This window comes from Cariama cristata, unplaced genomic scaffold (assembly GCF_000690535.1).
Source record: "Cariama cristata isolate BGI_N322 unplaced genomic scaffold, ASM69053v1 scaffold38269, whole genome shotgun sequence".
NCBI lineage: Eukaryota > Metazoa > Chordata > Aves > Cariamiformes > Cariamidae > Cariama > Cariama cristata.
In genome coordinates, this window is record NW_009638129.1 from 4,633 (window position 1) to 18,681 (window position 14,049).

Below are 14,049 nucleotides of genomic sequence, written 5' to 3' on the forward strand. Positions count from 1 at the left end.
GACCCGCACCCTGCCTGCTGTGATAACCAGGGTGGGATCAATTTCCCTCTTCTATCGCCGCACAAAATACTCCTAAACAGGGAAGCACTCGACTTCCCGATATACTGGAAGGTACAGGGATCTCGCTGTGCCTGTGAGCAGAGGGTTTGCAGGGCTTCGTCCTCTTCCATCGCTCCGTGTGATGTTTGCACAGCCCCAAGTCCTGTTGTGTTTAGCATCCATCTCCCCGACTGCCTGCCAGGCAAGGCAATGCTGCCGGCCCAGCCGTTGGGTGAGGGAGTGGAGACCCAGAGATGGGGCTTCAGCTGCCCGAGGTGACCCAGGGATTCGGAGCTGCAGCAAGGAGTGGGCTCAGAGGCTGTGCCTGCAGTGTGCCCCGGCAGGACCAGATCCCCTTCCTCATAGCCATGCAGCTGAACTGAGGGAGGTGATGAGATCCTGTGTCTGGTTCTGGGCTCCCCAGTTCAGGACAGACAAGGAACTACTGGAGAGAGTCCAGCGGAGGGCAATGACGATGATGAGGGAACTGGAGCATCTCCCTGATGAGGAAAGGCTGAGAGAGCTGGGTCTGTTCAGCCTGGAGAAGAGCAGACTGAGAGGAGATCTCAGCAATACTCATAAATACCTTAAGGGTGGGTGTCAAGAGGATGGGGCCAGACTCTTTTCAGTGGTGCCCAGTGACAGGTGAAGGGGCAATGGGGACAAACACAAACTCAGGCAGTTCCATCTGAACATGAGGAAGAACTTCTGTACTTTGAGGGTGGCAGAGCCCTGGCACAGGCTGCCCAGAGAGGCTGTGGAGTCTCCTTCTCTGGAGATATTCAAACCCACCTGGACACCAACCTGTGCAACTGCTGTAGGTGACCCTGCTTTGGCAGAGGGGTTGGACCAGATGATCTCCAGAGGTCCCTTCCAACCCCAGCCATCCTGTGATGCAGTGCATGCTGTGGGGTGGCACACAGTGCAGTGTTTGTTTTGGGGAACCTTGTCCTGCTGCTTTAGCTCTTCGGGAGTCGGGAAGCATACGGCTGTGCCTGCAACGGGGAGGGTGACTTCTGCTGCTTGTCCCCATGTGGGAGCAGGATGGAGAATTACAGAAGTGTCGATGGAGAGAGGCCTCTGGAGACCTCCCAAGCTGCAGCTTGTGCCCATGGACCTTTCTTACGTCACTGGGCACCACCAAAAAGTGTTTTGTTTTGTTGTCTTTGTAGCAACCCTAGATTGCTGTTAGATCCTCCTTAGCCTCCTCTTGGCCACACTCACCCAGCCTGCCTCCCTCAGAATCTCCTTTAGGACTTTGTTGCTCAAGTGTCTTGAGGTTTATCTTGACTGGGTCTTCAAAAGTATCAAGCCCCTCTGGGTTCAAGGTCTGCTACTTGTGTTAGCTGCTGACAGTATTTTGGGGTTATCAGCAAATTTGCAGATCAAAGGGCCCCTTGATCATGTCTCATCAGATGCATTTCAGGAAAGAGGAGAGAGAAAGAGAAGCCAAGGAGCTGGATGGTAGCTTAGATTGGTGCTCAGGTGTTTGCCCTGCATGTGAGCCTGTGTCCCTGGGGCTGCTGATTTCCCAGCCTCCGTGACCGTACCTGCAGTCCTGGAGGAGACTGAGGTACCCGAGTACAGGAGGAACCTGTGAGCGGTTGGCCAGGCAGGGCACGAGCTAACGATGCTATGAGGGGCACAGTGCCAGAGCCCGTTGTTTGGTGATACCAGGGGTCAGCTCCTGCTCTTTGGGCAAGCCTGACTATACCTCTGCCCTGTGGTGGCAGAAATGGAAGAGATGCTTGAGAAGGAAAACTGTTTCCAGCGGGGATGACAACCTGTACACTCTCCAGCACCAAGGATCAGTCACCCTGGCCGTTGCTCCGTTACCCTGTCGAGGGGTCATAGCAGGGCTGTGATCTAACGAGGTGCTGGTGCCGTGGGTACCTCTGTAAGTGCCGTCTCCCATCATTGTCCCACTTCCTCCCTTTTCCTGGCACAGAAAGGAGCAGTGAGGTCCCACAACTTCCAGGACAGAGGGATTTCTGCTGCTCCTGGCTGGCAGGACCAGTGGTCCCCAGTTGATACTGCTGGGTGCTGTTACAATGGGTCCTGTGGGCATCCTGAGTTCTGCTGATTCTGCTAATTATCAGCCCGGAGAATCTGTGCAAACAGCAAACATCCGTGGGTGGTCTCCGCATGTGCAGATGTGGAAGGGCGGCTGGAGCACTGCTGGTGGGTGCCCGCCCTGGCTGCCTCGCTTTGCCCCATCCCTGCCTCCTGCCCTGACACTGTTTCTTCCTGGGCTTTTTCTGCAGGATGCCAAACTGGGGAGGAGGAAAGAAGTGTGGTGTCTGCCAGAAGGCAGTGTACTTCGCCGAGGAGGTGCAATGTGAAGGCAGCAGCTTCCACAAGTCCTGCTTCTTGTGCAGTGAGTACCAGCCCTTCCCTCGCCCCTCCTGCCCCGCTTCCTGGCTCTCCGCCGGCTGGGCACCCCGTCATGTCCTGTTTACACGGGCCGTGTCAACGTTCATTAGAATTTCTCTACAAACTGTCTGGCTGTGGGAGCCGTGTGGCAGGCTTTCTGTTTTTCTCCAGACTTGGAAGTTAGTTCTGTTGAAGGAACACAGATCATCCCAGGATACCAGGGGCCATCCAAGCTGTCAGGGCTGACCTCAGCCAGCACCCATGCAAAGACTTAGTCTGTCCCTACACCAGGGAAAGGCTAGGCTGAGTCCTCTAGACTATCTCCAGATGTTCAAGATTGGAGCATGAGACAGGGACTGTCCAAACAGTGGTGGCAGGAGGTGGCACATCCCATGCAATGCTCTGAGGTGATGCTACCTTTAGTCTTCTAAGTGGCTTTGCCACACTAAAAAAGTAGATCGGCCTTTGGAACTGGTGTGAGATCTGCCCTTATGTCCCAGGAGATGATGGGAAGAACATGTGGTCCTGTGCTGGCCCTTCTGCTGATGAAGGCCTGCTGTGAAGTGCTAAAGCATCACCTCCAGCCTGCCTGCAAATCTGCTATTGCGGAGGTGTCTCTGTTGTGTGTTTGGACCCAAACGTCACCTCCAGGGAAGGGCAGCAGAACAGGATCTGGCTGCGGGTTAACTCAGTGCAGAGATCCCACCCTCTGCCTGCTCTGTAGGATCCTACAGGTAGTCTTGGGTTCACGCTGCAGGTCCCCAGACCCCCATCTTCCCTTTGGGGATACCAGGGCAGCAGTGCAGGGAGAGGCGAGCAGTGTTACGGTGCTGAGAGCAGCTCCTTAAACCTGGGCCATCCACATCCAGGGGGGCTGCAGGACCTTTGAATAAAAGGATGACCACTGTCCTCAGCCTGTGTTTTACCTGATTTCTGTCCCCTGCCCTTGAAGACTATCACATAACAGAACTAGGGATTCTCATGTGCTAACAGGAGCATGTATGTTGCCTGTGTCTGATGATGGCTCATCAACGTGCTGCATCTGACACAGAGCAGCAGGAGTAGATGTACATCTTCAGAGCTGCCCTCACAGCAGAGCCTCGCTGAGATTTAACGTTTTCTCAGCTGGTCCCTGTACCCCGTGCCCAGTCTCACCATCCCATTGCAGCAGGGAGCACAGATGTGATCTTTTCCATACAGGCAACAAGCAGAGCTAAAGTCTATAAACAGGCACGCAGCTCGAACTAATCTCAGTAGACCTATTCCAGCAGGGAAATACCAGTGTCCTCGCGGGGCCGATCCCTGCCCTGCTCCTGTGTCCGCTTGGCACGGATACTGGGTACTTCTTGGCCACCCTGCCTGGGATGCGGCATGCCCAGATGGATGCAGATGTGAGAGAGAGAGGCTGTTGTCGCGTCTCTGCTCCCTACACAGCGTGAAGAGTGGCCAGCGTGGCCGATAGCTCTCGTATGTGGGAGTTTCCAGGCTGGAAACCTTGCTTTGGCTCAAGAGGACTAAGAAGGGGAGTTGTGGTGAGGCTTTCCCCGGGCGGGCAGGGGCTGGCAGGCTGTGTCCTTATTGCGGCAGCTCTCTGCAGCAGGAAGCCGTGTTTCTTCTGCAGCCTCGGATAAGGAGAGTGGGGAATGTTACCCTCGTATCCCCCCCCACCAGTGGCCTTTACCGTCTGAGTCCGTATCAGTGGAGGACCTCAGTATGGAGGGACAGCCTTTTTAGTAAGGCCTGTTGCGACAGGACAAGAGGTAATGGTTTCAAACTAAAGGAAGGTAGATTCAGACTAGATATAAGACAGAAATGTTTCATGATGAGGGTGGAGAGGCACTGGCACAGGTTGCCCAGAGAAGTGGTTGTTGCCCCATCCCTGGAACCATTCAAGGACAGACTGGAGGGGGCTCTGAGCAACCTGATCAGGTTGAAGATGTCCCTGTTCATGGGCAGGGGGGTTGGACTAGATGACCTTTAAAGGTCCCTTCCAACCCAAAGCATTCTGTGATTCTGTGGGGACTAAGATCCCATCTTAGGCATCTGCCCTTTCCTGCAACCCCTGTGCACACACACACAGAGCTGGATTGCTACAGAAAGCTCTTGCTGTGCGATGCTGGCACCCAGAGCGTGGGGCAAGCCTCCAGGAGCCAACAAATCAGGCAAAAGGGATTGCTTTGGGAAGGGGATACACGACCATAGTGGGGAAGAAGGTCATCCCACGTCTACCCATGGAAGCAAGTCACCAGGGAGTGGTCCAGAGCTGACTACAGCCAGACCTCCTCTCCCTGTGCTGTGCAGACATACGTAATCACACTCCACACGTACCCCAGCAGTTCTGTCCATCCCAGCTGTGGGCTCCCCAGTCCGGACCATGGCTTGCATGCCAGCCCCCAGTGCTGCCTGCTGTTCCCCGTCCCGTGCCGCAGGCTGCGGGTGATGCTGAGCTGCACCGAACTCCTGCGTTCCCAGCCCGTTCCCCAGCGCTGTGCTTGGGCCTCATCAGGGAACTTGAAGCCATTATCTTTCGGGGAGAAAAACAAGCACTTTGACCTGATCTGCCAAAAAAAAAAATAATTACTAAGGAGCCAAACCTACCACAGTGCATTAGAACTGGAGATCAGCTGAGGGAGTGACTTGGTGATTGACTCAGTGGCATCGATCCAACTGAGTCAATAGTACACGGCAGAAATGTGCTGTAATGAGACCGTTTGGCCTCTGAAAGCAGCAGCAGCTCTTGTCTAATTGTTTTGTGGAGCAGCTCCTCTGCTCTTAGAAAAACAACGGGTCCTTAACTCGAGGAGTGTGGTGCGCTGGAATTTCTGCAATGCAGAAACCCAGGAGTTGGGGGTTGATTTCTAGGAAGCAGACCAGGAAAGAATTTTTCTGCTGCCTCACAAAGTGTCTGTGGCTGGTACAGATGAGGGACTGTGAAAGTTTAGGTTAGAGCTCTAAATCCACACGGCAGGGTGGGAGAGAAAGACCGATGATGCCTTTGAGATCATTGACTCCCACCCCTAGCACAAAGCTCTTTAAATGTGCCGGTAAAAGTGCCCAAATTCCCCTCCTGGAGGGTCTGTCTGAATGCAGCCTTGCTCCTGATGAGCCCCAGGGTAATGCAGAGACAACCCCAACGCCAGCCTCTTAGTTTGACAGCCACAGAACCAGTTAACCAGGGCTGGTCTTTCTCAACAGAGATGCCTGTTCCATCCCCAGCTCCTGCCGTGGTGGGACGGGGTAGCCCGTAGCCAGGAGAGGACCTTGCCAGATCCTCCTTAGATGGCAGGAGACGTTTCCCTTCCCACCTCCTTCTCCCAGCAGTGGCATACGGGGTTCTCTGCGGCCCCGGAGGAGAAGCACCATATTTAGTAATTGGGCTGAGGAAGGCTCTCTCTTGGCCCCGTGTTTAGCGCTGCCGTTTGCGCTGCTCCGAGACGCGAGCTCTGCTGTTGTTTGCATTCCTGTGATATTGGTAAAGGCCAAGGAACATTTCTGCTGGTGGAGAGGCCAACCGGCTGCTGGGAGCCTTGACATTTAAGGCATGTAAGTGGGATGGGGGAAGGCTGTGTTGCAGCCGTAACAGGAGCTGTTTTGGGGCTGGCTGGCAGTGCTGCGGACTCTGCCCCAGGCATCTGGATCCTGCACCGGGGCAGGTAAACACTGGAGATCACCGCGAGCCCGTTTGGGTGCTGCTCGCCTCCCGCTCCGGCTTGCTGGGTGGTGTGTTCCAGGAAGGGTTTGGAAACCGACGTGGAGGCTGAGATCAGAGCTGGGCCAGGAGTCAGGAAAACCTAAAAATCAGGAGAAAAGTCTGCGTGGCCTGAGCCCAACACCAAGCTCAAGCTCTGGGTGGTCTCAGCTGGGACCCTGTGCCTGGCTGTGGTCTCCTGCTGTCCCATCTTACATCCCATATTGATCCCCAAGGCTTGAACACCCAGCTGAGTTCGTGTTCCTCACCTGAGAGCACCCTATGCACACACCCTGATGATGGCATGGACCGGGGGTGACAGGTCAGCATGAACTCTTCCATCGTGGTCTCGGCGTCTGGAGAGCCATCCGTGCACGATATCATAATGTGCCAAAAAACTGACAGTGCTTCGGCTGCGGTAGCGGCTGCAGGTCTGCTTTTAGTCTGTCTAAACATGAGGAAAAATATATTTGCTTACATTATTTCCCCCTGAGTGCCTATCGCTGCATATTTGCAGCAGACTGGGAGTGTGGCAGAGCTGCAGCTGCAGTGGGGCAGGGACCTCCATCCCTGTGCTTGTGAATCCTGATTTGTAAAAAACCCCTGGTTTTAAGTGCATCTCCAGGATACCAGCATCAGGAGGGTTAACGGAGCTTTTTCTTAGCGTCAACTTTATAGCTTTGGTGGTTCCTTCCTTTTAAAGCCAGACAATGTTCTTGTTGTGATCCTTATCTCGGGCTGTTTTGCATGCGCTCTGTTTAGCAAGGATCTTGTCTAGGGTTTCCTTACTCCTTGAAAGCTCAGCTGTACTATCCCTTGTGAGGACTTGTTTTTTCCAGTAATTAGTGAGCTCTGGATGAGCAGGCTAATGGCACGGCCCTCCCCTCTTTTCTAGTGGTCTGTAAGAAGAACTTGGACAGCACCACAGTTGCTGTGCACGGCGAGGAGATCTACTGCAAGTCCTGCTACGGCAAGAAGTACGGCCCCAAGGGCTATGGATATGGGCAGGGAGCAGGGACCCTGAGCACTGACAAGGGCGAATCGCTGGGAATCAAATATGAAGAGTGAGTTTAAGTCTTCGTTTTGAAATTGGGGCTGTTGTGGGCACCTTCTCCCCCACATCTGTCCGCTTGTGCTGCTTGGCTGTGGAGCCCATGCCGAACTTCCAGCAGTATCTAATCTGGAGAGTGCCGTGGGCTGCCCTGCCTTTCTGCTCCTCGGGGGAAACCCACTGAACCCTATTTGCAGGGTGGGATGGAGCTTGACGGGACACGTCCCCGTTGCCTGAGCATGCTGCCCATCCCCTCCTAGCATGCAGCGGTGAGGCTGAAGTTTCCCTGGGGCTCAGCACATTGTGCCTAAAGCTCCATCCCCTTCAAAACTGGGATTGTGATCCCATAGCTCTTCCCTCCTCCATCTTGCTTGTGCAGCCCTGATCATGGACATCCTCTCATCCACAGGGGCCAGCCCCACCGACCCACCAACCCTAACGCATCCAGAATGGCCCAGAAAGTCGGAGGTGCCGATGGGTGCCCTCGCTGTGGTCAAGCCGTGTATGCAGCCGAGAAGGTGATTGGAGCTGGAAAGGTAAGAAGGGGAATGGAGTGGATGAGGAACGCACAAGTCACAAGTTGCTGGGTGGCAGAGAGACCTTCAGAGAAGGTCTTGACCTGACCCACAGGCTGGGCTGCCAGAGCCTTCAACCGGGGCTGGGCTTAGGGTCCCGTGGCCATGCTCACCTGGAAGCCTGGCACCAAAAGGAGACCCTGGCATGTCTGGAAACCAGGTTCTCCAGGCTGCGTCACTCTTACAGATGGGAAATGGGAGAAAAATACATTTTATACTAAATATTTGGAGCACTGCTCAGCAGAGGTCACAGTGGATGTCCCTGCTGCTAGATGTGTTGGGATATGAGCGGTGATGCGGACCGTGGCCACTGCCACCGCTAACTGAACAAGTGCAACGTCCAGCGAGCCTTCTCCACCCTCTGCCTCAGGCTGGGATGCCGCAGCCCAAATTCAGGACAGGGAATGAATTCCAGCGGTCAGCACTGCCCATAGGCAGGGCGAGGTGGTTGGAGGTGTGAGCACGGGCTGGGTGCGTCTCTTTTGGGCTGTTGTGCTGGTGGACTGGATCTGCTCAGGATCAGATGTTAAGGACACTCTGCAACAGCCCTGGTACTTCCTATGTCAAATTCCTCACTTCACCAGGGTCCTTTGCATCCCAAGCTATGGCTTCATCCTAGCCCAGCTCTGGGAAGCCATCTGTAAGGCACGGGGACACCTTCTGCGCTGTCAGCCCTGGGACCCCGGGTGAGGTCCCTGCCCCGAACCAGCCTTCCCTCTGAGGTCAGGTACATGCGTGGAGCTTGCCAAGGCACCCGGGTCAGGCTGCTTGGCTTTGTGCTGCAGGGGATGGGATGGCCGTGCTGGGAGAGCCTCGCAGTGTCACTGGTGACACTGGGCCACTCACCGACCCCTGCAGAGCTCCGTCCTCCCTGGGGTTTCTGTGTTTGTCCTCTGTCCCCAGAGCAAGGAAGAGGCATCAAGTCAACAGAAAGGGCCTCCCAGCATCGGCATACCCTAGCTGGCAGCGCAGGGATTTGTGATGGACACGTTGAGGGGCAGCCCAGGGTCAGAAGCCAAATTTACCCTTAAAATTATGATCTGAGCTACCTGGTAGGCTTCTGGCCTCGATGTTTACGGGGAACCAAAGCTGGCAAAGCAATTAGGGTCAATGAAACCCGGAGAGGATTCCAGAGCATGTATTTCATGTGCTAATGTTTGCTGGATGACTCCATCTGCTCCCTCCTCCTCCAGCCCCCTAATTTCACATTTTCTTCCAAAAAAGGTTTCATGTTTTTCGAAGTGTTTATTTAAATTCCTCTGTAAGCAGCACTGGCTACTCTAGGTCTGCTCAAAGGCTGTGAGCTCATTTATCCCCAGAGGACTGGCAGAGCCGTGGGGGGGGGTTATTTTTAAATACTGGCTGATTTCTGCATTCTTAATATCCGTTTGCTGCCTTCCTTGGAGCTGTAGTTGTGTAGGGGCAGGTGTCCCAACCCCGCTGCCACCCCCCCGGCTCGCATACAGAGGATCTCAGCTGGATAACTCGGGAGATTTATCACGCTGCTCGAGAGAGGACAATCTCCAAAAAGGGGGGTGATCGCTCCTTACAAATTATTGTGCAGATTATTGTACAAATGACTTCTGCAAGTGGGGGTGAAAGCTCTCTGAAACCAGATTGCCATGGGAGCAGTGACCACATCTGATGTTTCCTCTGTATCTTCCCCCCGGGGCTGGGAGGACGGCCCTTTCCAGAGAAAAGCTTTCATCCCGTTCAGACCTCTTTGCCAACCACTTTGGGTCAGAAACAGAAAAGTGATCCCCTTTGGTAGCCAAAGCATTGCATCCCTGTCCCCGGGTGTTGTCTGACCGGGCTCTGCTCCTGTCCCACAGTCCTGGCACAAGTCCTGCTTCCGTTGTGCCAAGTGTGGCAAAAGCCTGGAGTCCACCACCCTGGCAGACAAAGACGGGGAGATCTACTGCAAAGGTGAGTGCTGCCTTCCTCACTGGCTCGTCCTGGACTCCGAAGGGTGGAGGCAAGGGGCGAAACCCCCCATGCAGGGAACCAGGATGGGACTGAGGTTTGAGGGGGGTGGTGGCCCCAGCAGCTGCGTATGGGGACTGGCTGTGCCGGCTGGCCGCGGAGCCGGAGCATTTCATCCTTTGCCTGAGGGGTCTCTGTTTGCCCAACAAATACAGCAAACGTTGTCCTGTTTAGGCAGTGCCTGCTTTGAGAGGAGGATCTGCTCACGTTCAGCTCCCGGCCTTACTCGTCTCTCCCTTCCCATCCTCTGCAGGTTGCTACGCCAAGAACTTTGGTCCCAAGGGCTTTGGCTTTGGGCAAGGCGCCGGGGCACTCGTCCACTCGCAGTGAGGGACTGGGAACCGAGCTCTCCGCTCGCCCAGGGCTTGTCCATACCAGCCTGTGCTGCCTGACCCTTCCCGCATCCTGACCATCACCAATAACCACCCGCTGCTTCACAGCACGAGCCCCTTCCTCCCCGCCCTGACCCAGCGCACCCCGAAGCTGTGGAAATCCCAGCATCATCCCCATCGGGTCCTGCTGGTGTGGGTGCCGGCGGGGAGACAGCTCACACCCACCCGCAGCGAGGCCCGTGCGAGCCTGTGCTGCCTGACCCTTCCCGCATCCTGACCATCACCAATAACCACCCGCTGCTTCACAGCACGAGCCCCTTCCTCCCCGCCCTGACCCAGCGCACCCCGAAGCTGTGGAAATCCCAGCATCATCCCCATCGGGTCCTGCTGGTGTGGGTGCCGGCGGGGAGACAGCTCACACCCACCCGCAGCGAGGCCCGTGCGCCCAAAGCGTTCTGCTCCGCGTTGCCCATCCCGCCGGGATGCGTGCTCAGCTGTGCCATGCCGTGTCACCGAGCAAGCAATAAACGTCAAAGCTGACCCACGCCTGGCATTTCCGAAGAGTTTATTCCCCATCTGGGGCTCAGGAGGTGCTCTGGGTGACCAGAGCCGGAGGTCAGGAGGTAGAGGGAGGACGGGAAATGTTTGCAATCGTGGTTTGCAATTAAACCACGAAGGCAGGAACTACTCGGTGCAATTTGACATGGCCCAGCTGTGTCCAGCTGTGCTCTGTGGGTCGATTGGACCGGGCTCTCCCCCTGCTCCGGTGGTGGATAACCATTTCAAAAGCAGCGGTTGATGCTGGGAGGCCCAGGACAGACTCTCTTGGGTGTGTCGGTAGCAGAACACATGTGCACGCCCTAGCGAAACCCCTATCAGTGCTTTTTACGTGGCACCTCTCCAAACAGGCGTGCCCAGCAGTGCTGAATAACTAACAGCTTTTCACCCACTTCCTGGATTTTTAGCAGCACTGTGGATCATTAAGCCGTCACTTTGGCAGCTTCCCAGATTTAATTAGTTTTCATCTAAACTCTTTACTTTCTTTCTGTGATTCTCTCGTTGGACCGGTGTGACATACCCACAAGATCAGCCTCGCTGCAGCTTAGCGTTATGAACTCCGCAGGGAACTTAGTTTTGGGTTTTTTTTAAAAGTTATAAACATTGTGGTTGAGTAAATGAGATGGATAGTGTTTTGAGAAGCACAACAGAGGCAGAAATCCTTTTGTGGGGCAGGACTTGGGCTCCTTTATCAACTTAAGCACTTTCTGCCGTTCATCACACCCTCGGTTTTTACACGACGTTTTTGAAACTGAGATGAGGAGCAAGCTCTTTAAACATCTCCAAAAATCTCCTGCCTCTCAGATTTCCCAGCCTGGGACCCGAATTCTAACTGGTCCCACTGCTCTGGGGTGTGTGGTTGGGGTTTGGTCAGGCGATAGCAGATGGCACTTGGCGTGTGGAGCAGACAGCCCAGGCTCAGGGATGCGGTGGTGGGTCGGGAGCTATAGCACAGTGGGCTCACGTACCACCCTCGGCGTGGAGACCTCCGTGAGCGTGCGGTGGATGCTGTGCTGCTGCGGCATTTCAACTGGATGTGCCAGAGCCAGGGATTGTAGCCCCAGCAACGCAGTTTAGTCAATAAAGCTGGAACAAGTCTTTAGTCTCCTCTTTCCAGAGTTGTAGAGGTTGTGTCAGAGAGAAGAGAGGTACTGACATATCACAAGTGTGATGGACCCCACAGAGGCCATTTGCTTCTGGATGCCTGGTCAAAGCCAGGAGAAAATGCTGGATTTGGGTTTCATGGGGTCACAGAAAGACGTAGGCCCTGCAGAGCTCTGGAGTCCAACCTCCTTCTTAAGGCAGGACTAGCTCCAGAGGTCAGGTTGTTCAGAGCCTCTGGTGTCCAGTCAGGTTTAGAAACCCTCCAAGGATGGAGGTCCCACCACTATGGGTCTTGTCACAGTGTTGCACCGTACACCCTCTGTTTTTCTATTTCCTTATGTGCATCAGAGTTTCCCTTGTGGCACTGTGCCGTTGTCTCTTGTCCTTTCGCCATGCACTGCTGCGTCTCCCTTCTCCGCAACCCTTCTCTCGGGAGTGGAGAACTGGAGTTTGGTCTCCCTGAGCCCTCTCTTCTCCAGGCTGGTGGGTCTCTGCTGAGCTTTCACAGAATCACAGAATCGATGTGGTTGGAAGAGACCTCTGGCCCCATCGAGTCCAACCTTTGCCCTAACACCCCCATGTCAACTAGACCATGGCACCAAGTGCCACCTCCAGTCTTTTCTTAAACCCCTCCAGGGCTGGGGACTCCACCACCTCCCTGGGCAGCCCATTCCAATGCCTAACGACCCTTTCTGTGAAGAAATGCCTCCTCATTTCTAGCCTGAACGTCCCCTGGTGCAGTTTCAGACTATGTCCTCTTGTCCTGTCACCGGTTGCCTGGGAGAAGAGGCCGAAGGGTCCCAGGTGACAGCCCCAAGGGTCCCAGGTGACGGCAGGGGCAGTGTCCTGGGACAGAGACCTTGCCCTGAGGGTTTGCAATCGGCGCTGCGTGCCTGCTGAAGTTGTATCCTTCACCTGAGAATGGCTTAGGGAGCGACAGAGACCACTGTCCCCAGCGTTAGCAGAGGCTGTTGGCTTGGGGGAACCAGGACAGGAGTCGCTGGGGCTGCACATCCAGAGGGAGGGCATGAGGTGGGCTGGAGGAGGTGGTGGGGCAAGGCCCAGGAGAAGCAGGGTGAGGTCAGAGGTACTTTTTGGGCATCCCCTGCCCAAACTGCAGTGGGATGGCTGTGACCTTCTGCTACCCTGCTGGTTACTGCTCCCCATGGACGGCCCTGCTCCGGTCGGCCAGACGTGTCCGCACACCAGCACCCGAATGTGGTCCAACTCCCTGTAGAGACAGCTGAGCCGCATTGCACCCAGCAGCACCCATCCCTCCCTGCTGCCTACATGGGGGGCTGCCAGCCTTTGGAAAAGGGGCTGTGGGACCCAAACCTGCCACCCAAGAGACGACCCAGATGGTTGGCTGGTGGCCGAGCACCCTGCAGCCCGGAGGCTGGTGGTGATGGTACCACTCTACGAGGTCGGACCGGAGCCCTCCGAGCCCCACAGCCGGTGGTGCCAGGGGATCTTGTGGCAGGGGATGCCATGCTGCCATCGCCACAGCCCGGCCGTGAGTGATTTGTGGGAATGTCACCCCCACCGACTGCTGAGCCAGCCCAGGGCAGGATTTCGTCCCCCAGCTGAGCCCTGGCAGTCCCCGTTACCCCCCCGTAAGGGCTCTGTGTGGATGGGATATGTGAGGGGACCGCGGGCAGCCCGCGGAGCAAAGGCGGCAGCCTGACGCCGCGAGTCCTGTTGGGTTTGCTGGAGGGCAGGAGCTGCAGCGTCGGCCTCCCAGGCAGCCCGGCAGGATGAGATCTGCCCTGTAGGTCTGGGAAGGGTCAGCTGGGGAGAGAGGAGCGGAGAAAGACTTTGTCCAAGCTCCTGCACATCCATGGCTATGGGAAAATGGCCTTCCCTTGGTGGCTGGAGCCCGGAGAGGCAGTGAGTGGCAGAGCCTTGGGTGGGGGGTTTGGCAGCCCTTGGTTCTCCCCACGGTGGTGAGGGAGGAGATCGGGCTGGCTGGTGAACCAGAAGTGCCCATGGACATCCCAGCTCACCAGAGCAGAGCCGGGAGCGACCGTCCTGAAACTACTCACCCCCAAATTTCCAGGGCTCAGCATCCCTGGAGCTGAGCTTTACGGGTGCGTGGGAAAACAGCCTTGGATGCCTCTTTGTGGGAGGAACCCACGCATCTGCTCTGCTCCTCCCGAAAGTGCTGGGGTGCTCGGGGTGACGTCCAGGGCTGCGCTGGCCCCCCCGGCTGTGCCCAGCCCCACGCTGCCTTTGGCTGTGGGGGTGGTGAGGGCCGCAGGGAAGCCGGGGCCGCCTGATATCACGAAACCAGGACTCCTGGGACACCCGGGATCTCTGCCAGCACGGCGAGCTTGGACCCGGGGTGCA

The 14,049-nt window shown here is 56.0% G+C and overlaps 1 protein-coding gene across 2 annotated transcripts; it reads left to right on the forward strand.

The window, feature by feature from the left end:
- Positions 1-2,299: 2,299 nt before the first annotated feature.
- On the forward strand, positions 2,300-10,095 carry CSRP1 (cysteine and glycine-rich protein 1). Of its 2 annotated transcripts, none has more exons than XM_009708597.1 (5): positions 2,300-2,416; positions 6,996-7,164; positions 7,561-7,687; positions 9,559-9,652; positions 9,963-10,095. In XM_009708597.1, the coding sequence occupies exons 1-5, from the start codon at positions 2,305-2,307 to the stop codon at positions 10,037-10,039; spliced, it is 579 nt and encodes a 192-aa protein (XP_009706899.1). In that variant the 5' UTR covers positions 2,300-2,304; the 3' UTR covers positions 10,040-10,095. The 2 variants fall into 2 exon arrangements, with proteins under 2 accessions (XP_009706899.1, XP_009706900.1); XM_009708598.1 differs by having other exon boundaries at positions 2,305-2,416; positions 7,561-7,669; positions 9,963-10,039.
- The last annotated feature ends 3,954 nt before the right edge of the window (positions 10,096-14,049 follow it).